The sequence below is a fragment of the Erpetoichthys calabaricus genome, chromosome 10, assembly GCF_900747795.2.
Source record: "Erpetoichthys calabaricus chromosome 10, fErpCal1.3, whole genome shotgun sequence".
Taxonomy (NCBI): domain Eukaryota; kingdom Metazoa; phylum Chordata; class Cladistia; order Polypteriformes; family Polypteridae; genus Erpetoichthys; species Erpetoichthys calabaricus.
The window spans coordinates 117,752,834-117,777,793 of NC_041403.2; the positions used below are offsets into that span (position 1 = coordinate 117,752,834).

The 24,960-nt window shown below is 36.3% G+C and overlaps 2 protein-coding genes across 3 annotated transcripts in view; one reads left to right on the forward strand and one right to left on the reverse strand.

Annotated features, from left to right (window-relative positions):
• Positions 1-1,450: 1,450 nt before the first annotated feature.
• Positions 1,451-24,960, reverse strand: part of LOC114659356 (proteasome subunit alpha type-7-like) — a 592,565-nt gene continuing 569,055 nt past the window's right edge. The window contains exons 2-8 of the mRNA XM_028811797.2: positions 8,906-9,073; positions 8,268-8,394; positions 7,931-8,055; positions 5,597-5,719; positions 5,123-5,242; positions 2,202-2,264; positions 1,451-1,839 (exon numbers count right to left, since the gene is read on the reverse strand). Coding sequence (XP_028667630.1) covers positions 1,756-1,839; positions 2,202-2,264; positions 5,123-5,242; positions 5,597-5,719; positions 7,931-8,055; positions 8,268-8,394; positions 8,906-9,001 — 738 coding nt within the window. The 5' untranslated portion in view covers positions 9,002-9,073 and the 3' untranslated portion in view covers positions 1,451-1,755. The remainder of the gene's footprint in view (positions 1,840-2,201; positions 2,265-5,122; positions 5,243-5,596; positions 5,720-7,930; positions 8,056-8,267; positions 8,395-8,905; positions 9,074-24,960) is intronic.
• LOC114659357 (calcium-responsive transactivator-like) overlaps positions 9,477-24,960 on the forward strand; it is a 52,283-nt gene continuing 36,799 nt past the window's right edge. For both annotated transcript variants that reach the window (XM_028811798.2, XM_028811800.2), the window contains exons 1-3: positions 9,477-9,618; positions 16,599-16,675; positions 22,125-22,209. In XM_028811798.2, the coding sequence (XP_028667631.1) occupies positions 9,550-9,618; positions 16,599-16,675; positions 22,125-22,209 (231 nt within the window). In that variant the 5' untranslated portion in view covers positions 9,477-9,549. The remainder of the gene's footprint in view (positions 9,619-16,598; positions 16,676-22,124; positions 22,210-24,960) is intronic.

Sequence of the window (24,960 nt, forward strand, 5' to 3'; positions counted from 1 at the left end):
CATAAGCAAACATGAAGCTTGTATGGTGGGTGCCTGAAGACATCTCTCATGGATTAAATCTAATCTGAAGCAGATTTTGGACAGTCCACATTACGAGGGATGCATGTGACGTGTTAGAACTGAATTAAGCAGTGTTTTGCACAGATTATCTTATTGTTTCTCACTTAGTTTCTGAGTTAGTTAACATTTATGTAGACTACAGATCTCTTAGAGATAATACATCTGTGTAAAAAATGAAAATTATTTCATCATTCTTGTATGCAGACAATGGTCCTAATCCATCCATGAATTTTCTTAACACATTTAATCCATTGCAGATAGGTAAAAGGTTGAGTTTACCTCTGGACATGATGCATGGCTGGCACAGAAACAGTAATAATTCCATAGAATTTTTGAAGTGAGAATTTAAGAAAAAGTTAAAAAAAATCCATTAAGAACTACTTAATGCTATGAGGCTAACATTAATGCATACGAGTCGTTTAGCCCTGGCTCCCTACAATATGGCAAATATATTTGTACATTTTTCATGTGACATAAACAATCAATAGATTCAACTAAATATGTTAAACATACTTACAAAACATATATATTTTTTCAATATGCACTTTTGTTTTTATCTGGGACATTTGGTTATTGGGTTATCTCTCCGCTCATCAAAAGTAGCCTTTTTTGGTTGAAATACTTGCACTACAATAAACATTTATATTATTCAACGTCCATTAGTGTACTGTTTCTCACACTCAGTCCTGGGGACCTTATGTGGCTGTAGGTTTTTGTTCCAACTAATTTCTTTACTGTTGGGCCTGATGCTGACACAGTTGCAGCCTGTTAGCATTCAATGTCATGTGCACGGGTGTCTGGTTTAGTTGTTATATTTTTTTTCGATAGTGTTCACTTTTTTAACTGTCTTTTTGTCATTTATGTATTAATTTACCCCTTTCTGTTGTCTTTGCTTCCTTAATTATATCGTAATATGGTCAACTAACAATGAGCACTGTGGACATTGGGTTAAATGACTGGAATATAGCAAGCTTTTATATACATTACATAAGGCTGAAAATCTTAATTACTTTAGTTTGTTTTTTATCATCATCATTATAAATTTCCATTCTGTTTTTTTCTATATGTTCTGGTTATTTAAGCCATTGCTTACAAGTGAACACCTGGTGGGCCTGACACTGAAATACTATAGCTGCCTCTTTTTATCATTCGCTGCTATATCTAATCCACTCATCATTAACTGGAGCAAAGTCCACAAAAATTGTGATTGAAATAGTAAACTGACAAAAAATGAGTTAAGAACTTAAACCTATGACAAACATACAAATAGTTCTACATTTCTGGAGAATGTTTAATCTCACAGAAGACAGCAAGACATTTCCTGCCTTAATATTACTCAGATTCTTAAAGGACAATGCTAAAGTTAAACACAGTTTTAGACAGAGCAGACTTAAAAATTATGCAAAATATTTTATTATTGCATTCACCGAAATATGATTAAATATGGGTCACAGATTAATTTGATTAATAATAAAATGGAGTAGTTTTCATTTGTATTTAGGAAATGAGTCTTATCTTGCAACATCTGCATGACCAGAAAATCTGAAAGCCATTGTGGCAGTTTACAGCATTATTATTTTACCTGGTACCAAAAATCCAAATATAAACAAATATTTGATCTTATTTCAAAGTATGTAGGAAATATTGGACCTGAAGTGCTCTGCTTCTTTAGAAGGCCACATAAAAAATAATGTTTCAAATTATTGTCTTCTTTTGCTTTTCGGCATCCTCTTTCTCAATTTCAGAGACATATTTTTCTATTTCTTGTGGTTGTAGGATCTAGAATAATAAAATAATAAAAAGAACAAAAGTTAAAGACTTGATATGCAAATGCATCTGAGTAAGAGAACTTACTATGCTTTACAGTGAAATGATAAATATAATACTGTTGTATTTTAAAAGATGTTAGGTGAATATCCCAATGACTGGAATGTACATTACTTTTTCTAAATACATTTATTAACAAATAATAAATACTTTACATTAAAAACCATTAGAATCACTGCATGTATCTATGTACGTCTATGATAAAACAAGGCAGATAAAATAGCAAGCGTTACAAGACCTAGAAAAATGAGTATAGTCAAAGAATGTGAATCTGCAAACAGTGAAATTATCTTTCAAGTTAATGTTATACAAACCTTTAAAGTTTCCCCTTTTCTCATCACTGCTAATTCAAGGTTTTTACTTCCGCTCTGAACTACCTAGTAGGGAAAAATATTAAGGTCATTATATGCAGATTAGTCTTCCTAACATACTTGTATACCTTGCTAATAAATGTTTTCTGTCAATAATTAACTCCATTAAAATGAAATGTACTTCTCTTAATATAAATTTAAAAAAGTAAGATACCATCATTTCCAAAAGGATCAATCTGTTCTTGTATAATGTATCTGCACATCTATTTTTTCCCAGGCTACAGAGGTGCTGCCCTGAATAATCCTAGTAGAAGTTGGGGCAAATGATTAGGACTGATAACAAATGAAGGAAGTCTCTTCAGACCATCAGGGTCATCTATGAGATAATTCCAAATTGGACATTTGATCCTCCAGCTTCTACTTAAAGGTTGCAAGTGTAAAATATGTGCTTCCTGAGCTTAGTTTTAAAAGCACACAGATTGAGTCTCTACATGCCTCCTCTGGTTTGTGATTAACTGCTCAATAAAATAAAAAACAAAAAGTAGAGAAAACAACTAGTAAGCAAATGCAAACTATATTGAAAGCGGGTCGTTTCTCATACATATGTATGGTAACTTAGACAATTAAGTCATTAATATTACATTATAATTAAGTTGAGGTATAAGAATAACAAGCAAACCCATCTGGTTTTTATATGTGTTAGCATGGCATGAAAAAAAGATTAGTAAGAGAGGGGTGATTGCTTTGACAAGTTTGAAAGTGGTTTCACTGATGAAGACTGCTCAACTTATTGATGTTTCACAATGAACAGCAGATAAGGTAATCCTACCCTAGAAGTCAGAGTTAAAGACAACATCAGCTGGAGGCAAATACAGATGAAAGTGAAAAATGTTTGCTTGTGATATCCTGTCAATTATTCAAGAAGCAAAGCTACTCTGGATCAATTAACTCTCATTCTGTACTAAGCTGTGAGCAGGAAATTTCATTGAGAGATCTTTTGAACTTGACATAAGGTATGTTAGTAGAGTTGCACTGCACAGTACCACTTGTGGCACACACCAAAAGCAATCCATCAGTGCAAATGCTTGTTCAATACTTGGGATTAGTCTGGGAGCTGTGCTATGGTTGGACCACTTTCCTACATGATTTAAGTAATTCTGACTGATCATATTTACTCAGTGCCTGATGGGAATGGGATCTTATAGGATTTAAACCAAAGATCAATAAGGCACAGGCAGACAATGAATGGTCTGAAGAAAATGGTGCTTTCCACCATGATCAAAAACACCCAATAATGTGATTTCACATAAAGAATCATGTTTCTTTCCTGCAGCCCAGTTTTAGATACTTGCAGAATCTATGCCAAGGTGCGCTCAACTCGTTCTGGCAACTTGTATAGGCAATTTTCACATGCATTTTCCTTGTCTTCTTAGAGAGTCAAGGCTGGGGGGCTGTCAAGAGGCAGGGCCTGTTAAAGTCCATTGCGGCACTTCCTGTGTGATTTTGGGCTATACAAAAATAAACTATTGAATTGTATTGTATTGTATTGTATTGTCAGTTAAGATTATTTTACTAGTGCATTCTTTCTCATAACATTTTTATCCCTAAATTCAGTTTGCATTTTTTTCTACAGACTTCAACCTGTTGTCTTACAAATAACATCCCTCCCAAATAAGCAACTTTGCCCTGACAATAAAAATTAAATGAACAGAAACAATTTCTATAGTGTCTTTGGATTTAGAAAAAAAATGTGAGAACACAGGGATGTGCAATGAAGATGTAGTGGATAAGAAGTGGTATATAGTGGATAAGAAGTGGTTTATATTCATAATCCTCACTTTCTTTCACTACCCAAGTGTCAATTTCCATTGCCCAGGTCTAAGAGCCAGCCAACATGATTTAGGGCGCCATGGGTGCTTCCCATGGCAGGGAGGCTGCTACCAGTCACTGCCAACTGGGAAAAGACCTAGGATATGCTAGAAAGATTCTACACTCTCAAATATCTGGAAACTTCCCAGGAAAAGATGGAAAAACTTCTCTTTAAAGAATATCCTGTTTTACCTAGCTCGACATGTTACCATCATGACACTCAAAAGGAAATGGGGGTAGAAACCAAAGTGATGTGAAAAAGACAACAATCTTCACTTATTACCAGTACCAAAATTCACCATTGTCATATTCACATAGAGTTGTTACTGTTGTCAGAAAGGTAAGTAGTATGTAGTAGTTGCAGTAATAAAAGCACTTCAAGTTATTGTGGGACATGTTTTCAATTTTTATAAAACCACTGGCTAGAAACTGGTGTCTTAGTGATACCCATATTATTCAAATCAGAGATGAATGATGATGGTGTTGCATCTGAAGTGCAGATACAGACATATTCTCATGGGAACATCATGTGTCTATAAAATTCCACCGTCACTTCCTAAGCTCAGTTTGTTGCCATGGTATTTTTGCTATTGTCTGGGTACCACTCAAGTGAAACAGTATTCCAAACTATTTTTGCCATGTTATATCCCCAGCACATACGCAGACCATAACAAAACCTGCATAAATTATACACAAATATTGTAGACATCATTTTTCTCTTGAAAAATCTATCTATAATAATATTTTCTTAAACTTGCTTTATCCAATTCCGAGTTGCTCGGGGGTCAAAGCACACTCCAACAAGGCAAGAACCTGCCCTAGATAGGATGCTCTTCCATCAAAAAGTCTACTTACACACACACATATATATATATATATATATATACACTTGCACTTTTTACTGACCCAGTTCATTTTTGTGTATTAACTGAACAAACATATATTTGGGGATATGTGAGGAAGACCATAGTTCCTCAGAAGAAAAACCATGCACATTTAAACAATTCACAAATTTCTATGTTTAAAATAAAAAGGAATTTTTGTGTACATTGTACCTCTAGCAGAGCTCTAATAGCAAGCTTTATTGCTTCTCCATCTGACTCCATTTCTTCGTCCTTGTAGTTTTTCTCAAGAAATTCACGAACAGATTTTGCAGACCGTCCAATTGCATTAGCCTAGACATTTGGTGAAAAAAGCAGTGTCAAGAAATATCTCTCCATTCTTTATTAGCATATTGAATTTTTAGAAAAACATTATAAAACTTTATTTTTTATGATCATATATGTCATCATTACAAATACTGTCCTGGTATTTGTTTATGGAATTCGCTCTAAGTATTGCTATGTCAAATTAATTTAAAGTTTGATTTCTCTAGTAATTTACTTGTAGTAGATGAAATACATTTCTGTTACATATTTTATTTTCATTATTTGCTTTCTCTGTTTGTTTGTACAAAGTGTCACAAAGAATTAAGAGCTCTCTATTTTTGCCAATATAGTAAATAAAAAAAAAATTCTACTGTTGCCTACCTTCCATGCATGGTATGTTCCTGAGGGGTCAGTCTGATATAATCTCGGAGTGCCATCAAAGTCAAAGCCCACAATCAAAGAGGAAATACCAAAAGGTCTGCGACCATTACTCTGTGTGTAACGCTGGCAAAATTATCAAATAATAAGTTAAGTTTGGTCCAAATATAACCTTAAAAAATATGCATTGCTTTTTCCATTTCTTTAGTTTTATTTTGTTAAAAAAAGACATACATCTTTTGGATAAATGGCAAATAAGTGCATTGTAAAACCATCAAAAATTTGTTGATATGAACAACAGCCAATATGCATTGTTTGTTTAGTATGCCTAGATAAGCCCCACTTTTTCTGTCCTCAGTCTTGCATTGCTGCAAAACTTAAGTCTTTCGCCTTGCAGATGGTGTACTTGGGGAGGAAAAAAAAAAAAATGTGTCCCCCTCATGGGGTTAGTGGGTAGAGCTACAAGAAAATGGCGTTCAATACCCACTGTTGCTGTGCAGAATTCTGCCCTTCTTTGAAGCAAAAGTTATGATCTTGTTAATGTGTTGATGCCTGACAGATGTGCTTTTTGTCTTTGCTATTTGTGACTTTCATGAACAGGAGACCAAGGCTCAGCTGAGACTCAGAGATTATATACAGTCTGTGAATCTAAGGGCTGCATCTTTGCTAATTATGGATGATGTTGTCACATTGGTCTCATCAGGCTGTAATCTCCAGTGCAAAGTACAAAGGTTTTCAGATGACTGTGAAGCATAAGGGATGATAATCACCACTTTTAAATTTGAGGTTATAAGTCAGTCTGGACCTGTGTTTACAGGTAAGCTGTGAAGACATTTAAAGTTCCTCGAGTCTTATTAATATCATATTCACTTACTGGTGGATAACTACATGAATGCTACAGTAACAGATTTGCAAATGCTGTTTCAAACTATGGTGGCAAACCTCAGGGTAAACTCTCAAACAAAACTCTTGATTAACCAATTAAACTACAACCTCTCTGTGCCTAAGGTCACAAGCTCTGAGGTAGTAAATTAAACTGTGAGAACAAGTGGACAAAATTAGGCTTCTGCATAACTTAGGGTTTACTCTCCATGATAAGTTTAGGGCCTCAGAAATACGGAAGGATCTTGATGTAGATGTGCTGCTTCTTTGGACTTAAAGGAAAGGGTTGAGTAGGTTTGAGCTTCTAATTTAGGTGCCATTGCACGGGTTAAAGATTCTCTCATCAAATTGGATGACCCAGCACATACTTCACTATATAATGTCTAGAAGAGGGTGGTTGGCTGAGGTCTCCTGGACTTTGACTGTGTTTCTTTGACTTTCTGTTTTACAATTTTCCACCTCCTTCATAATTAATTAATGGTCAGATATTGTTATTTTCCTTTTATTTTAATCAGTTAGTTATTGTTTTCTGTGTGTTTTAACAAATCTGTATCTTGATATGTACTAATTCTGTAATTAGTATAAGCTATACTTGTATTTACCTGAGAATTTGTTCATAGCACTGTGCGAATGCACTCATTGAAGAATGCTATACAAAACAAAGTTGTAAGTAAGAGATTAAATGTGAAGAGTTGTAAGTAAGTGGAGATATTATATTGCCCCATCTGGCTGAGAGTCTCCGTTAAAATATTGTTGATGGTAGGATAGCCTGATCTGTCCAGCTTGGCATATTGCATCCACTAAACAGTATCATCTCCAGACAGAGGAGCAGCTTCAGCGACAGACTGCTGTCACTTTCCTGCTCCACTGACAGACTGAGGAGATCGTTCCTCCCCCACACTATGCGACTCTTCAATTCCACCGGGGGTGGGGTAAACGTTAACATTATTCAAAGTTATTGTCTGTCGGTATACCTGCATTGTCATCACTCTAATTTAATATTGTTTTTTATCAGTATGCTGCTGCTGGAGTATGTGAATTTCCCCTTGGGATTAATAAAGTATCTATCTAACAATCTATCTATCTAACTATTGTCATCACTGCTGTCATTAGAAAATGTAAACAGGCTGTGAACATGATTTGAACAAGCATACAAGTTTTACAATTTGTATACATAGTTATTTATAGTGCTAGAATAATTTCCAGCTACCTGTAATTCTAAAATTGGGTCAACCAGGTTCAGAAAATGCATGGAATGAACAAAAAATAAATAAATTTCAGTTTTATCCTTTAACTAGCAAAAGCAGTGTTTTTGTTCCTCTAATTGAAAGAAAAAATATTTTCTGTATACAAATATACAATTGTAACTGTTAATCTCCTATCTGTCTCACCAGATTGGAACCAGTTGTGAACTACCCGTAATTGGTATACTCAAAGATAACAAAATGTGTATACCTGCTTGAGACTGGAGATGAAGCGTGTAATGTACTCCACTGTAACAGGGTCTTCTACTGTAAGTCTGTGGCTCTGGCACTCCACACGAGATCTGTTTATGACAATCCTGGCATCAGCTGTAAGGCCTACAAATATATGGGATGCACCATGAAGAATACACAAACATGAAATAAGATCCATGTACATGTGAATTCAGTAAATTATACACTTGCATAAAAAATCAGGAATGGGACAAGCACCTTGTTACATTTGTAGACTTTATCCATCCCACATTGCGTTGTGCATTGTCATTATGGTCACCCCCTACATGCCAAGTAAAGTTTTTTTTTTTTTTTACCTGCAAAAGCCATGAAGACGTGGTCATCCAGGGAACAGATTTTGCGTACCGTTCGCTCATCTTGGAGTTTAGCTATGGATTTCTTCTCCACGCCGAGGACAACAATATTTTTACCTCGCACGCCCACCTGTAATTAACAGACAGTGTTCAGCAGGGCAAGACTTTGGGCTGATTTGTTTTACAGAATGTGCCCGACTGACTAAATGAAAACAATAAAAAACTGGAAAATAGATGGAAGACGAAAAAGCGAATACATATTTAGATTACCATTGACTAACTTATTTAAAAAATGTCCCATCCATTCCCTGCACTCAACCTTGTCCTCGTCCCTTAAATAACTGAATTCGTTCGTTCCCTCATGACAACAGCAAATACAATCAGAACACAGCAGTCACCGGTTAAATGAACTCTACTTTTTCATTGATTAATACAGTACTGTACATCCCCTCGATGACTTTACAAAATGTGAAACAATCCTTCTTACGCAAATACACTGAAAACCAAACAGAAGCGTAATTAAAAAGGAGCAATATGAAAAACTAAAAATTCTACAAGTGTTATATAACGCGTGAGCTGAGATAATCCGGATTTGGTATGATGTGATGGTTCGGCCGCACGAGTTGCCGACAAATTCTCACCGCTGCAGAACCTTTCTTCACTGCTTCTTGCGCGTATTCTACTTGAAACAGGTGACCGTCAGGTGAAAAGACGGTGATCGCTCGGTCGTAACTCATCCCGGATCCAGAAGTGAGTTACAACAAACGCGTTAAATCTTTCGAAGGGCAGTCTCACACAGAGTGAATTCACTATTCAGTTAAAACTGAAAGTAACCGCGATTCGAAAGAAGCCAAATCATGCAGCAGCGCCTCTTCCGGGTACGTACGGTTGCTCAGCCATCGGGTGCTCTGCGCTGGCTTGGCGCTGCGCCCGAAAACCTGCGCATTTTGCTTCGAGAATCAAGAACAGCACGATCTCTGCCGACTGGAATGTACCATCGTGCGCTCAGGGGGAGAGAGGTATCTTGGTCCCATTATAATTAATAAGCGTCTACAAAACATGAGTGCATATGGGATTTTATTTGATTCTAAATGTATGTATATCTTTCAATTTTCTTCACGGTCCTGATTACATATAAATAATGGGAATACTGAATGCTCTGGAATACTCCAATTATGTTGATACTCCCTCCTCTTTTCAGTAAATGGGTATCTTTGGACAGTAATAGGAGATCTATAATAAAATATTAGAATAATAAAAACGCTGAAGTAGAAGCCCTTTTAAAATGTCAGTGGCGTTTGCCTCAAGTCGTCCCAGGAGCAAAGGCGAGGTAACCCAGCAGACAATACAAAAGGTAAGCGGGCTCGTTGTTTATTTCCCTTGTCATTGTACTGCAATAGTTAGCTGGGTAGGTGCAGATAAAATTAGGTTTCAATGGTGGGAAAAGTAGTGGATTTCAGGGATTGAGTGAATGGATATCTGTCTCGTTAAACAAAGCAAGGTGGCCTTTTAAGAGCCCGAGAAGCAGCAATACATCAAGTGGTTCTTCTGGTTTTCTTTTTCATTTGGTGTTACAGCAATGGTTTTAAAAATTAAAAGCAAAACCAAGTAAAATATTGGTATGGAGACATCACAGGTTAGTCACATTGCGTTGCATGTGTAATGTCACAGTGGTTTAGCCAAAATGCTATTGTTTTAATTATTCATTTAATAAAAAGGATTGTAGTAATCCAGTCTGTCTGTATGTCAGTGTTTTCAGTTCGCCAGTTGCAGTTTATTCTAGAGCTCATAACTGAAAGTGTCATTAAGCCTGAAAAACGGGAATGATAGTACAGTGGTTATAGAGCTTAAAAGCGTTTCAGTTATTGTTTATGGCACTGTTAAAATTAATTGCAACATTGTTTGTCATACAGCTAAACAACTTTGCAAGGTGTCATCTGTCTCTCAATTCATAGGTTTTATTAGTTTTGTATAACTCGTGCACAATAATATTATAATACGGTGTGAAATATGTTTTATTTTATATTACTATCTTATCTCTATCGTGTCTCGTTCCAGACATGTGCATACTAAATGGCAACTCTGACTTACGCTAGTGTAGTTGAATGTGGTTATGTACTCAATGCACGTGTGTCTTTGTGCCTGTCCAAGGCTGTTTACTGTCTCACACTCCATACTACAGGAATAGGCTGCAGCTTCTTTAACCTCTTGATAATGAATGGTGGTTTCCTCTAAATCACTGAAAATTTCATTTTAGTAATTTTATTGGTGACTAAACTGACCTCATGCAAACGAGTGTGTGTGACTGTAGCTTCCAATGAACAGGTGATATGTCCCTGACTATTTCTTGCTTTGCACCTAGTGCTGCTGAAATTGTCTTTGGTGCAACACAATCTTGTTTTGGATAACGTTTTCAATGAACATGAATATATTCTTTTTTATATTCAGAAATATTTGTGCCATATTTTGTGATTTTTTAAAAATCATTTTATAGTTTGTCATATTCTGTCTGTGAAGTAAGTATATGTGGACAACTGCTTGTTTTCTTTGTGTCATTTTTTCCTTTACTTATTCCAAATATTTATTTCATCGGGGTAACGTTTGAAGTCACTGCTCTGTTAAAGCCTTTTGGAGATGCATCATATCCTTATCTGAAGTTTCATTTGTATTCTATGCTGCTGAAACTGTATTCCCACCTAGAGAATGTTGCCAAATTCCCTGTTCTCCAAAAGATGGTGCTGTAGAGTCTACACACTTGTGCACATATGTTTGCAGGTGTTATTTTTGTTCCTTCAAATCTTTTTGTGATAATATCAAAGCAGCATCTGAGTATTTAACCGAATTAGTTTTTAGTGTAAATGCCAGTTCAAATCTAAAGACAAAACATGTGCCATTTTTCTTACATAAGAAGCGCAAATGAAGAGCTGGATGGGATGGAGGAGGTGGAATTTTTCAACATTATGTGCTCATCCCAACCTGCCAGGTTGAATGAGTGGGGATTAGTGGGCTTTTAAAATATATGAATGAATGAATGAATGAGAAGGTTCAACAAGGAGAGTATGACCGCATATCAGCTGGCACTTGTAAATAATTGAATTGATGACCGCATAAATTGAAGATGCAAGAGGAAAACAAAACAGTCAGTCAGTCATTGTCCAACCCGCTATATCCTAACACATGTTCATGGGGGTCTGCTGGAGCCAATCCCAGCCAACACAGGGCGCAAGGCAGGAACAAATCCCAGGCAGGGCGCCAGCCCACCACAGGAAAACTAAACACCTGTTGGAAAAACAGCTCTTTGGAGTTGAACCCAGTATTGACTGTTCAGCATGAATTACTTGTTAAATCACATTTAAAAGCAGACCATATGTATTTCATGTACTTCTGCTTACCTTCACTAAAAATTACCAAACTGTAACAAAAAAGTATAAAATGAGCACCAGCACACACTATCATCATTTATACATATTAATTAAAAATATTAGAAACTACCACTTGAAGTGAAGGCATAATTGATATAATGCCAGTTTAGTTAGTCAGTGCAGCTGAAGTGTTTAGTGCAAAATGTTAAGTGTGGCACGGAGGTGGAGTGATTTGCACTACTATCTCATCACACCAGGGACCTGTTTTAGTTCCTGTCCCAGTTTCTGGGTTTGTTGAGCTTGAATGTTCTGTTCATGCGTGTACTAATGTTATTAATAATACCTTGTTATACATAAAGTATTAACTTAAAAAGTAGAAATACAGAAATAATTTGATAAACTGGAAAGTGAATATTACATGCCATTATCTCTGTAATTAACATTGTGTGGTTTTCTATTAGAGTATTTGTTATTAACTTATTCTGATGGCAATATACATGATAGAAACCAACAATGATGCTATCCTTCACAAGTTGATTCACAAACACCTAATATGGAATGTATGTGGAAAGTGTAGTGCCTGGACAATGGGCATATAGATAATGTGCAGACTTTACACAGTCCATTGATATGCAGGAAACTGGATCTGGGACCCTTAATCTGTGAAGAAGGAGTACTAACCTCTGTTTTATTGTGACAATTTATTATTCTTTCCCTTCCTGCTCCTCTTCACCATGGTAGTCTTGTTTTCTATACATTGATGCCCTCGGCCTTATGCATATTGTTAATGGAATTGTCTTCAGCTTCCCTTGTTCCAGTACTGGAAAATATTATTTCTAAAAAAGTATAATGATCATTATCTAACATGCATAAACTGTGCACAGTATATCTAGTGTTCTGATTAAAATAAGAACTATGCAATAAATGATTCAGTCTTTTTTATATTAAAATGTATGACATTGATATTAGAAATAGTATTAATAAAATTGCCTCTTTATAGGACAGTGTAGGGCATTGTAGTTTGATTGTGCTAAGCTAGTTACTACATAAGTTATGTCTATTAATATTGTATACAAATTATATTTTTTAACTATGTAAAATATATATCAGTTAACAATGATGATTATTGTTGATTAATAACCTGGGGCCTCATGCATAATGCCGTGTGTAGAATTCACACTAAAACATGGCGTAGGGACAAAAGTGGAAATGTGCGTACGCACAAAAAAATCCAGATGCATAAATCTGTGTGTACGCCAACTTCCACATTCTTCCGCTCCATAAATCCCGGTCAGCGTGAAAAGTAACGCACGTGCACAGACCTGCTGCCACTCCCCAACTCCTCCGAGAATTATGCCTCTTTGAATATGCAAATCAATATAAATAGCCCTTAAGCTCAGTGTTCTGTAAAAAGGCAATGGCAAAAACATGGGGGAAAATAGAAGAATTTTAGCGAATACCAAGTGGAGGCAAGGAAAAACGTACTATTTGTTGGTTTAAACAGTGGTATAAACAACAAAAGGAAGTTGATCCAGTGACATAGAGTGTCAGAGAAACTCGAAAGCTCAAGTTCACAAAGTTGCACAGTGTCCGAAATAAAAAAGAATTTCTCAGATATCAAATTCACCATGAAAAGGCGAGTCATAGCCCACCGTCTGAGTGTCATATGAAGCTTATTAGGATACAGAGAAAAGAAAAAAAAAAAAAAAAAAGCTTGAAATGTCAACTTTAATCTCGAAATTTCCACTTTAATCATGTAGTTTATTTTGTCATTAAAGTAGAACATCATAAACTTAATCTTAAAATCGTTTAATTTGCTAGTTTTTCAAATACCATTGTAACTAAAGTAGCACGTTAAATGCTTTGTTTTGTATGTGTTCTTCTTTGTGCTCTATGTGTGTGAATCACTACGTGCTTCTTAAATGGGCTTTCTCTTCCTCTGACAGGTCACAGAATCCATTACATTTGTGATATTACAGCTCTCTGAATAATTAAAATATAAAGATGTATACTTGATATCATTTTCATGATGATAGGAGTTAAAGCATGTTATTAAACACACGGTGGCGCAGTGATAGTGACGAGCTGGTGCACCGTCCACAGATTGTTCCTGCCTAACGCAAGATGCTTGCTGCACTGTGTGCGACCTTTGATGAAATAATTTATTACAGCAGTACTGTCTCTTTCAAACGTACTAACCCCCAATTCCTGTCCTTCCTTTCTATAGTTAATGCATATCAAGTCCTTAATCAAGACTTAGTTTATGTTACGTAGTAATAAGAGTAATAAGTGATGAATAGATGAAAAATGACAAGCCCGTGACACTTCAGTTTTAAAATATTACCAATACAGTCTAGGTTATTTTGCTTTTTTATGCATGTAATGGCAATGAATATAACTAGTTCATATTTTGAGTGATGACAATTGGACAGTGTCGTTTAAAATAATTAAGGTTTAAAGGTTGTAAGATGTGAAAGCATTGTGTGGTAGGAGAAGGTGCTTGTAGCAGCCCTCCATACAAATTAGACATAAATGTTTATTTAAGAAAAATAAACACCAGTGAGGACTGACACTCAATGGGAAAACAGAATACAAATAAAGAAAATAATATAAACAGCAAATTCATGCAAGTACATTCATTTTCTGTCTGGCCTTTCTTTCTCTCACTATTTGAAACTTCTCCACAAACATTTCTTCTAACTCAGTAAATCTCTAGAAATGAGGCTGATTTAAAAATCGTCCAGATGTCAATATCTGAGTTCAGACTTGCTCCATTGACACGAGCGTGGAAGTAGCGGCTCTCATTGTTGTTGCACTTTTGATCAGCCTGGAAGTAGCAGTTCCTATTGTTTTTACACTTTTAATCCTTAATTCACCCTTAAAAAGCCAAGTCTACCAAATAGCATCAGACCTGTCTACATTATTAGAGGGACAGCAGGGTAATATATACAGTATTTTCTTCTAGGAAAGTGTGCCCTGTAGGAACCTGATGCTGTTGTCACCTTTTGCTTGTTTCCTTGTCATCATGCTTTCTGCCTAGATGCCTGTGCGTCTTGGCAAACTATTTTGTAAATCTTGCACCATCTTGGAGGAGCATTGTGTGTTTCCACTCAGGTTTACTATCTCTCTCGCTCTGTCTTTTCTCTCTGATATTTATTCTGGTGACACTGCCTAATGCTCTGTTTGAACAAGAAGCATGCATACAGGGCATACTACTACATATTGGCCACTATGCTTCCACATTGGCCACATTATCGGGCGGAGTGGTGGCTCTGAGGCTAGGGATGTGCACTGGCAATCGAAAGGTTGCCGGTTCAGATTCCGTAAATGCCAATAGGGACTCTGCTCTGTTGGGCCCTTGAGCAAGGCCCTTAACCTGCAATTACTGAGCGCTTTGAGTAGTGAGAAAAGCGCTATATAAATGCAGAGAATTATTTTTATTAGAATTATTGGCATACACAGAACCTCTCCTGCTGCCAGTGTGTCACCCACCCTTATTTGAAGGATTTTTGTGGGACCTATCCTTGACCTAAACCTATTCTGGTGGTGTCCTACTGTCTAGTGGGTCTCACCCTATATAAACTACATTTTACATTCTCATTATTTTTAATATCAACATTAAAAACTAGGGGGCTCAGCCCCCAGCTCACTTCGCTCGCCCACCCCTGGGTTTGGTTAACCTGATATACAACTTAAAGAGATTGTTATTTTCATGGAAATTGTCGAATACTCTTTTGATTCTATGTTGCATCGTTTCTCTGTGATCATAAATATACACCTAACCGAACTGTGGTTTCTTCGAAATTAAACTTGTCGTAGTTTTAATTGTTGCGGGACCACAGATTCTCATAGCGTATGGTCCATTATTGTGTAAATCAACGTTTTGAACATTGAATGACGAGAACGCGAAAAGATTATTGTAGATTTGGATATTTTGCCTGTAGTGTTTGTGGATTTTACTTTCACCAAACAACAAATCTTTTAATTCTCGCAGATACGCTTCTTCATTGGAAGGCAACAATACTTTTCCCTGATGGTAACACGAATTAGACGATTTACAAGTCTCCGACGTAAACTTTAAAACCTTACAATATCTACATATTTCTGACATGTTCCGTTATTTCACTGAGTAATAATTTCTGTTTGTTTGTGCTAATGCGATCTTTACTTTCTTTTTTTTTATACTTTCGAATTTTACTACTTTCATATTCTTTAACTTGCTGTGCATGTGTATCACGCCAACGTTTTTGAACGTCGTTATGAAGTCTTTTATTTCTGACCCCGATTGGACCTATGAGGTTTTCAATTCCACTTGGTCCGGGCTGATTATTACTTTCCTTATTTTCAGAATTTACACATAGATTATTATTGTTCTTTTTTGCATTTTTTTTGCCTTCTTTTCTCTCCAACGCTTTTGGGTCTCTTTTCGACATGCTGCTCTTTCTTCTTTGCTTAGTTGTTGACGTGCCATCAAGAACGTAACAAATTTTTAAGAGCGAGAGCACATGAAGTGTGTCTGCCAAAAGCATTCCAACAACTGAGAGGTTAGATGTCCGTGTTCTCGCAGGACGTCAAAGTGTCTTTCCGAGAAGGTTACATCCACTTATTGAAATTTTAAAGAGATAAATGAAATAATGTTGCTTTGCATCTATCTATCTATCTATCTATCTATCTATCTATCTATCTATCTATCTATCTATCTATCTATCTATCTATCTATCTATCTATCTATCTATCTATCTATCTATCTATCTATCTATCTATCTCACCACCTAACCATACATTTGTATTTCAAAGGGAGGCAGACGTAATATTGTTACTATTTATTTATAGTTACTTTTCATTTTTATTGTGAAATGAGAAACACCAATTCATTTTATTTCACTGAAGTAAATTTCTGAGTAGCCATCAAATTTGAATTTATTTCACATGCTACAAATAGGTTATTTTTCTTTTTTTCCCTTCCACTAAGATGCTGGATGAAAACCATCATCTAATACAATGCATTATGGATTATCAGAGTAAAGGCAAAACAGCTGAATGTACTCAGTAAGTATTATACCTCAAATGGTTCTTGTTAACATTAACAGTTTGTATAGTTACACTAATAAGGAAGAAAATATTATGTTTGGACAATTTATCCTTTAATACAATAATGAAGTTATTTTATATTCCTATAATATGCTCCCATTGTGGTTATAGCTTTTCCAAAGGTGTTGTGGCAGTGCAATGCTTAGCTTTACTTCCCCACAATTCTAGATGGCTGCTTTCAAATCCCAGTCTAGTCACTGTCTCTGTGCAGCTTGCATCTTCTCAAGTTTTCTGGCCACCTGTCAGAGACATAAATTTTAGGTTTATTGTCAAGTTTAAAAACAAGTTTAATTCACTATCATCAATCACATCATGTTATACAGTATTGAAAGTATTAAAAGCTGCAGGTAAAACTGCATATTATGGAAGGCTATATTGTCCATGCTTTGATTCGGCTGCTTGGAAACACTGACTTTTTGTTTTCATGTCTCTTGTTTTAGACTCTGTGTTTAGGGCCCTTTCACTGCTTCAGGATTATTCTTTTCTGAAATCACAGATTTATTTGTCTGACTGTTGTGTGCTTTTGTGTAACACTTTATTCTGTTTTACTTTATCTATTTTGTCTTCGGTTTAACACAACTGTTTTTAGGCTCTGGTAAATGGACCATTGCCAGAGTGTAATTCTTCTACTACAATGCTAGGAAGTGTCCTCAAGATGATACAAAATGTTAAACTTACTTTTAGTGTTAAGACCAATAAAATGTCATTTTTGGATTTATCATACCAGAGACTCTTCTACTACTGAGTCACCATTCTGGCTATCTATGCTTCAAGTAGACCCAATGTGAGTTCACCACTTCCCACATAAAGCACTGATTCATTAATGTTACTGTTCTTGCATTTAGTGTTTTCACCATTTCAGCTTTAAAGGATTGTTAGAATTTTAGACCTTTCATAGTCCTTCCAATGGGTTCCCTGTCTAGTACCCTTATTACTCCTGTGACGATTGTAGTGTTTACGAATGTTCTCTATTGTTCTGCATTTCCCATTTATGCCTATAGAACTTCATTAAGTTTTGAGGAATGTAAATGCCTTTTAAAATTTCTTATAATTGTCTGTTGATTTATACTTCTCAATTACATTTTCCTGTACAGTGAAACCTTGGATTGCGAGTATCTTGGTTTGCGAGTGTTTTGCAAGACAAGCTAAAATTTGTAATAAATTTTAACTTGATAAACGAGCGAGGTCTTGCAATACAAGTAGTACGTATACGCTTTGTCCGGCAAGCGTCACGTGGGGATTGTGGGTAATCGTCTCCCATGCTCGTTTTCAGTCGGCGTGCCTCACTCATATAGTCAACATCCGTATGAGCGTATACTGTTTACTATAGCATGGTGACCACGTGTGTGTGTTCTGTAATGTGTGAGTCCCTGTCATGCACCCCAAAACACGAGGCTGAGTCTCAGTACTTCAGCAAAACCAGCTTTATTCAGCGTGAAACAGGAACAGCATGGTTATTTATTGTAGCGGGATCTACCGCTCTCCTATACAGAGACACAGCAATCAGGTAGGGTCGTGACCAGGTTAGTTGCTAAGTAATACTGTGCTCTTGCATTTATAATGTTCCTTGCATCACCCATCGACGGCAGGCGCTTATAGCTTGACCGCGATCTTTTCTGATTCTCTTTTACGGCGAACTGCTACAGTGCTGGGAGCATGCGGTTGCTTGCTTCGGGACACTCTTGCACGTGCTGTCCCGTTGGAGGGAATCCCAAATGAGTTTAGAAACCTTACAGTGCGTAAAGCATTTTTTTTATTTTGTGTCCAAGTGTAGTGACTCTTCAGGCAAAAGCAACTGTCATTGGGTAGGTTTCCTTGTTAAAGTCGCAAAAAAAGAAAAACATTCCAGTGAGCCAACAGATAGCAGGGATTCCGTTAGTTAGAGTGAAGATTTTGTATTAATCATTTTTACATAAATATTTGTGGGTTGTGAAACAAATTATCTGAGTTTCCATTATTTCTTATGGGGAAATTCACTTTGATTCACTTTGGATTACAAGCACGTTTACGAAACGAATTATGCTCGCAAACTGAGATTCCACTGTATTTGCTTTGAATGTTTGTCTTCATGATTTATTTTTGTTTAGAGTACAAATTAAATGTAGAACTTCAAAAAATTGATGTATTTACCCCAAATCAGACTTGTCACTTAAACCAAATCGTAACTGAACATTTGTATTTCTGTGGGTGGACTCTAGACACAATGAATTAAAACAAATGCTACTGATGCTAATACACTAGTTAGTCAGGCACTAAATTAAATAGATGTTTTGTTCAAAATTTGTATCAATACGAACAAACATCTTACACTCAAGCAGACGAACAAATATTAAGACATCATGTTCAGATACCAAACTGGAGTTAATCAACAAACTGCATTAAACTAAGACCATCAAAACAAAAATGTAGCTAGCCACAATTTCGTTGAAGACACTGAACACTATGGTGGATGCTGAAGCATAATATAAGATCATGCTAATAAAATGCTTTATTAACAAAATAATACAGATTGTAATTAATTACATATTCAACACTGGAACAGAGCATCACCAAGGCAGACAACACACATAGGTACAGCTTAAGCCATACAAATGCTCAGGCAAGTGTGTGATATGCATATACAATTAGGTCCATAAATATTTGGACAGAGACAACTTTTTTCTAATTTTGGTTCTGTACATTACCACAATGAATTTTAAATGAAACCACTCAGATGCAGTTGAAGTGTAGACTTTCAGCTTTAATTTAGTGGAGTGAACAAAACGATTGCATAAAAATGTGAGGCAACTAAAGCATTTTTTATCACAATCCCTTCATTTCAGGGGCTCAAAAGTAATTGGACAAATTAAACAACTGGAAATAAAATGTTCATTTCTAATACTTGGTTGGAAACCCTTTGCTGGCAATGACAGCCTGAAGTCTTGAACTCATAGACATCACCAGATGCTGGGTTTCCTCCTTTTTAATGCTCTGCCAGGCCTTTACTCTTTTCAGTTGCTGTTTGTTTGTGGGCCTCTCTGTCTGAAGTGTAGTCTTCAACAAGTGAAATGCATGCTCAATTGGGTTAAGATCAGGTGACTGACTTGGCCATTCAAGAAGTTTCCACTTCTTTGCTTTAATAAACTCCTGGGATGCTTTGGCTGTATGTTTTGGGTCATTGTCCATCTGTTTCATGAAATGCCGCCCAATCAATTTGACTGCATTTAGCTGGATTTGAGCAGACAGTATGTCTCTGAACACCTCAGAATTCATTCGGCTGCTTCTGTCCTGTGTCACATCATCAATAAACACTAGTGTCCCAGTGCCACTGGCAGCCATGCACACCCAAGCCATCACACTGCCTCCACCGTGTTTTACAGATGATGTGGTATGCTTTGGATAATGAGCTGTTCCATGTCTTCTCCATACTTTTTTCTTGCCATCATTCTGGTAGAGGTTGATCTTGGTTTCATCTGTCCAAAGAATATTTTTCCAGAACTATGCTGGCTTTATTAGATGTTCTTTAGCAAAGTCCAATCTAACCTTTCTATTCTTGAGGCTTATGAGTGTGTTGCACCTTGCAGTGCACCCTCTGTATTTACTTTCATGCAGTCTTCTCTTTATGGTAGACTTGGATATCGATATGCCTACCCCCTGGAGAGTGTTGTTCACTTGGTTGGCTATTGTGAAGGGGTTTCTCTTCACCATGGAAATGATTCTGCGATCATCCACCACTGTTGTCTTCCGTGGACGTCCAGGTCTTTTTGCATTGCTGAGTTCACCAGTGCTTGCTTTCTTTCTCAGGATGTACCAAACTGTAGATTTTGCCACTCATAATATTGTAGCAATTTCTCAGATGGGTTTTTTCTGTTTTCGCAGCTTAAGGATGGCTTCTTTCACCTGCATGGAGAGCTTCTTTGACCGCATGTTGTCTGTTCACAGCAAAATCTTCCACATGCAAGCACCACAACTCAAATCAACTCCAGGACTTTTATCTGCTTAATTGATAATGACATAACGACTGACTTGCCCACACCTGCCCATGAAATAGCCTTTGAGTCAGTTGTCCAATTACTTTTGAGCCCCTGAAATGAAGGGATTGTGTTAAAAAAATGCTTTAGTTGCCTCACATTTTTGTGCAATCGTTTTGTTCACCCCACAGAATTAAAGCTGAAAGTCTGCACTTCAACTGCATCTGAGTTGTTTCATTTAAAATTCATTGTGGTAATGTACAGAACCAAAATTAGAAAAAAGTTGTATCTGTCCAAATATTTATGGACCTAACTGTATGCAGCAAAGTAGGAGGAGTGAGACAGAAATATTAACTTACCCTGTGTGGAGCTCCCTCAGTAACACTGAATAAAAAGTTTTTTTTAAGTGAACCTTCTCATTAAAAGATCCTCCTATAACATCCTACCACTTATTTGCTGCAGTCTATCACCATCAATGTTGAATGATTTGGCTGTAATATCATACTGTGAGGCTGAGTCTGTTTCAGTTTCATCTGTAATTCAAGTAGAGGTCGCTCAAACATTCTCTCTAATTCATACTGTATGTGTTTGTAAAATAATAATTATAATCTGCTTACCGTAGTTAGTATTGACAAATCTACACTGATGAGTTTGGACTCACACACAATCACTTGCCTTCTGTAATATGGAGTTAGTGCTAACACTGACTAATCAATCGAGGCATGAAACAATCATGCTTGCTACAGGGTTGCCTGTCAACCCATTAATCTCCTATTTACATATATTTTGTGGAAAACAGTGTTTTGTCTCATTAGAAATATATTAATGGAGGCTTCCTAGCAATCTGATTGGAAAGGCATTCTAGCAAAACATCTTAAATGGTCTCATTTCAATTGACTATAGTTTCTGAAGACGTCTGGTAGCACCAGAACCTATTTATGTGCGTGATACCAAACAGACTGGGTACATGTAACTTGGTGCAATTTGTTTCTTTTTTAGGGTGTAAATTTGTATAATGATGTTTAACTTTGACATTTTTTGACAATGGCAAAAATCCCAATTTATTACATTAATCTTGTATGTTGTGGCATAATAAAATGTGAAAGCTGGGGATTGATACTTTTTATAGCTATGATACAATCATATGTAATGAACACACAGCCACCTTATATTTGCTTTTAAGTTCCTTACTTGTATCTTTGCAAATGTATGCTGTTTACCTTCCATATGCTACCTTGCTCATGAGGTACATAAATAATACCATTGCTCTTTTCATTTATTATATACAGTGTATGCTATTTGTAAAAATAAACTACCTTTCCATGTCTTACATGCAGATGACATGTTTTGTGTATTACATAACAATGCAAAAATGTATTCGCCTAGTTTGCAAATTATTGGGTTGCTGTCACTCCTAATCAGGCAGATAGTTATTTGCCAAGCCTTGCTCTTCACAGATACCAGCAAATACTGCACAGAAATCTGGTTTACCTTGCAACGATAGCTGACTCCAATCAGAACATGCAGTCCTTATTACCAGCAGTAAGTACATTTTTAGCAAACTTTAGGCAATTTCCAGAATATTTTGTCTCTTTCTATGTAAATATTTATGTATGTGTATGCTTTTGTATATAGCAATGACCTGTGTATAAATTAAATAATCTATCAGTATCCTTCAGTGCATTCTGAATAAACAAAGTGATGAGTACCATATTTAAACATGCATGAACATCACACATATATAAATAAAGAAATCCTTATATCCCCACTGCTTGTGTACTTCCTAAAATAAGTAATAAATATATTCTGTCTTTTAGTTAGGATGACAATCATAAAATATTTCATAACCACAATTTCATTTTTACTTTCTTGTATATGAAGTATAGGGAAAGTATTGTAATCGCCCAAAAATTCGATGTTGAAATTTTGATGAATCTTGACGTTTTAGACCTCCCTGACTTTCTCGTATACAAAGTATAGGGAAAGTATTGAAATCCTCCAAAAATTCCATTTTGAGATTTTGATGACTCTCAATGTTTTAGACCATTTTTGGAATTATGTCTGTGTGTGCATGTGTGTGTGTGTGTGTAAATACAATAACTTGAGTAAGCTTTCACTTAGGTCAACCAAATTTTGCATACAAATATTAAGTACAAAACATAGATTTATATCAAATGTTGGGCTATTTCCGTTAACATGAAGTGGAACTTTACCTTTTATCCATGCAGCTGTAGAGTCCGATTTATCCAACATTGTTCAATATATTATTAATTTGATTTGATTTGTTGTTGATGGTTCTTTAATGTACATAATATAAAAATATAATCATTGTCTTGTAGTTTGCTCCTCAAATATCAATTCCCATATCTGAGTATACAAGAAAGTCTAGGGGAGACCACTCCTGATTTTTAAATTTTTATTAGAGCCTTAAATTTTAATACTTGCTTATCTATCTAGACTCAAACCATTTTTTTACAACACCCTGTTTATTGATGCACTGTTACTGGGGACTACCAAGACTTGCATTTTTGTCTGTTTTATACAAAAATAGCCTTGTGCTGGTTTCTATATAATGTTACAAATTGTAATTATATTTTTGCAGATCCCAATGCATTTCTCCATCTGCCCAAAATATTTTAGGTTTATGAAGCCTTTTTCTAAATCATCATTATATATCTAAAAGCCCAGGTGTGTATGTGTCTGCCTGTCATTAATTTGTTTGTCAATAACATTACAGATTCATTGGTCACAAGCCAGAAGGGATGTTTTATTTTAAATGGCAGGAAGTCTAGATGATTCTACTAGGTGGCCCCCCATGGTTCACAGTAAAGCCTGGCATATACCTGCTGTCATGCCGCAGAAGCAGCGTGGGAGGATTCAACAACTAAGTGCTTTACAAATAATGTCATAGGTATGAGTATGGAATTCTTTGACATTGGGCTGGCCTACAAACAGGGTGAATGTTATTCACACTGTTTTAGATAAGATAAAGTGAAGCCATCTTTTAGTCTGCACTGAGAAGTGCAGTTGAAGGTTGCTGGAGTGCCACACTCAAAACATGGAGTAGAAACACCCACTAGTCAATGAGTGGGTAATGCATCAAAATGCATGAGTGCATGAGTGTAATGCATCAAAAAATCTCCCAGGGTTTATCTTTTTTCATTTTGCAGACAAATGGAGCAAGATAACATACTGTTCTGGCCAGCAATGCAATGTTAATTTATGCAGATCTCTCATACACTATTCTAACTGGGGAATTTCTCAGTCTCTCCTCAGATTTTCAGGATTACAAGTTGATGTTCATTATGTTCTGCTAAAGAAATCAGACTTGCCATTATGAGAGGGAGATTGAGCCAAAAATATGATTCCAAAGCTATAGGTTCAAACTACTTTGGGTTCTGTACATGTTTATTCATCCATCCATCCATTATCCAACCCGCTATATCCTAAGTACAGGGTCTTCTGGAGCCAATCCCAGCCAACACAGGGTGCAAGACAGGAAACAAACCCCGGGCTTGGCACGTACACACACCCCCCACACACACTAGGGATAATTTAGAATCGGCAATGCACCTAACCTGCATGTCTTTGGACTGTGGGAGGAAACCCACACAGACACGGGGAGAACATGCAAACTCCATGCAGGGAGGACCCGGGAATCGAACCCGGGTCTCCTAACTGCGAGGCAGCAGCGCTACCCACTGCGCCACCGTGCCGCCCATGTTTATTAATCATGCACTCTTAGTCTCACTGCTCCATTGGGAATCCGGTTGCTTTAGTGCAGGAGAAGTAACTCCCTGTCTCAGTAGTGACTAGGAAATACTAAGTAAATGAGATGATTTTGTCTCTATAGCACAAATTCTAAATAATTGTCATAAGAAAATATATAAACTAGTTTTAATTATCAATTCAGTTTATTTTTCTATAGCACTCTTCACTGAATGCAGCTTCAGAATGCTATAACAAGTTCACAAGTAAATGCAACTGCAAAATTTATAAATTACTTAATATATAATACACATAAAGATGCATATTTGTTTAATCGGAAAGAAAAAAAAGTGTTTTAAAACTGATTAAAATAAGTCAAACCTAATAATATCTGTCCATTTAATTAATTAATTGTTGAAGAATGGCCAGTTTACAAAAGAGGAGAGGAAAACAAAAATTAAAAAAAAAACAGCATCTCTGTAGAAAATAAACCTCTGGATGCTCCATTGTCAGTTATAAAAGACAAGGTTAGACACAGTCAAAGTCCTGAAGAGCTTGGCTTACTGGCTGCCCATTCCTAACCTG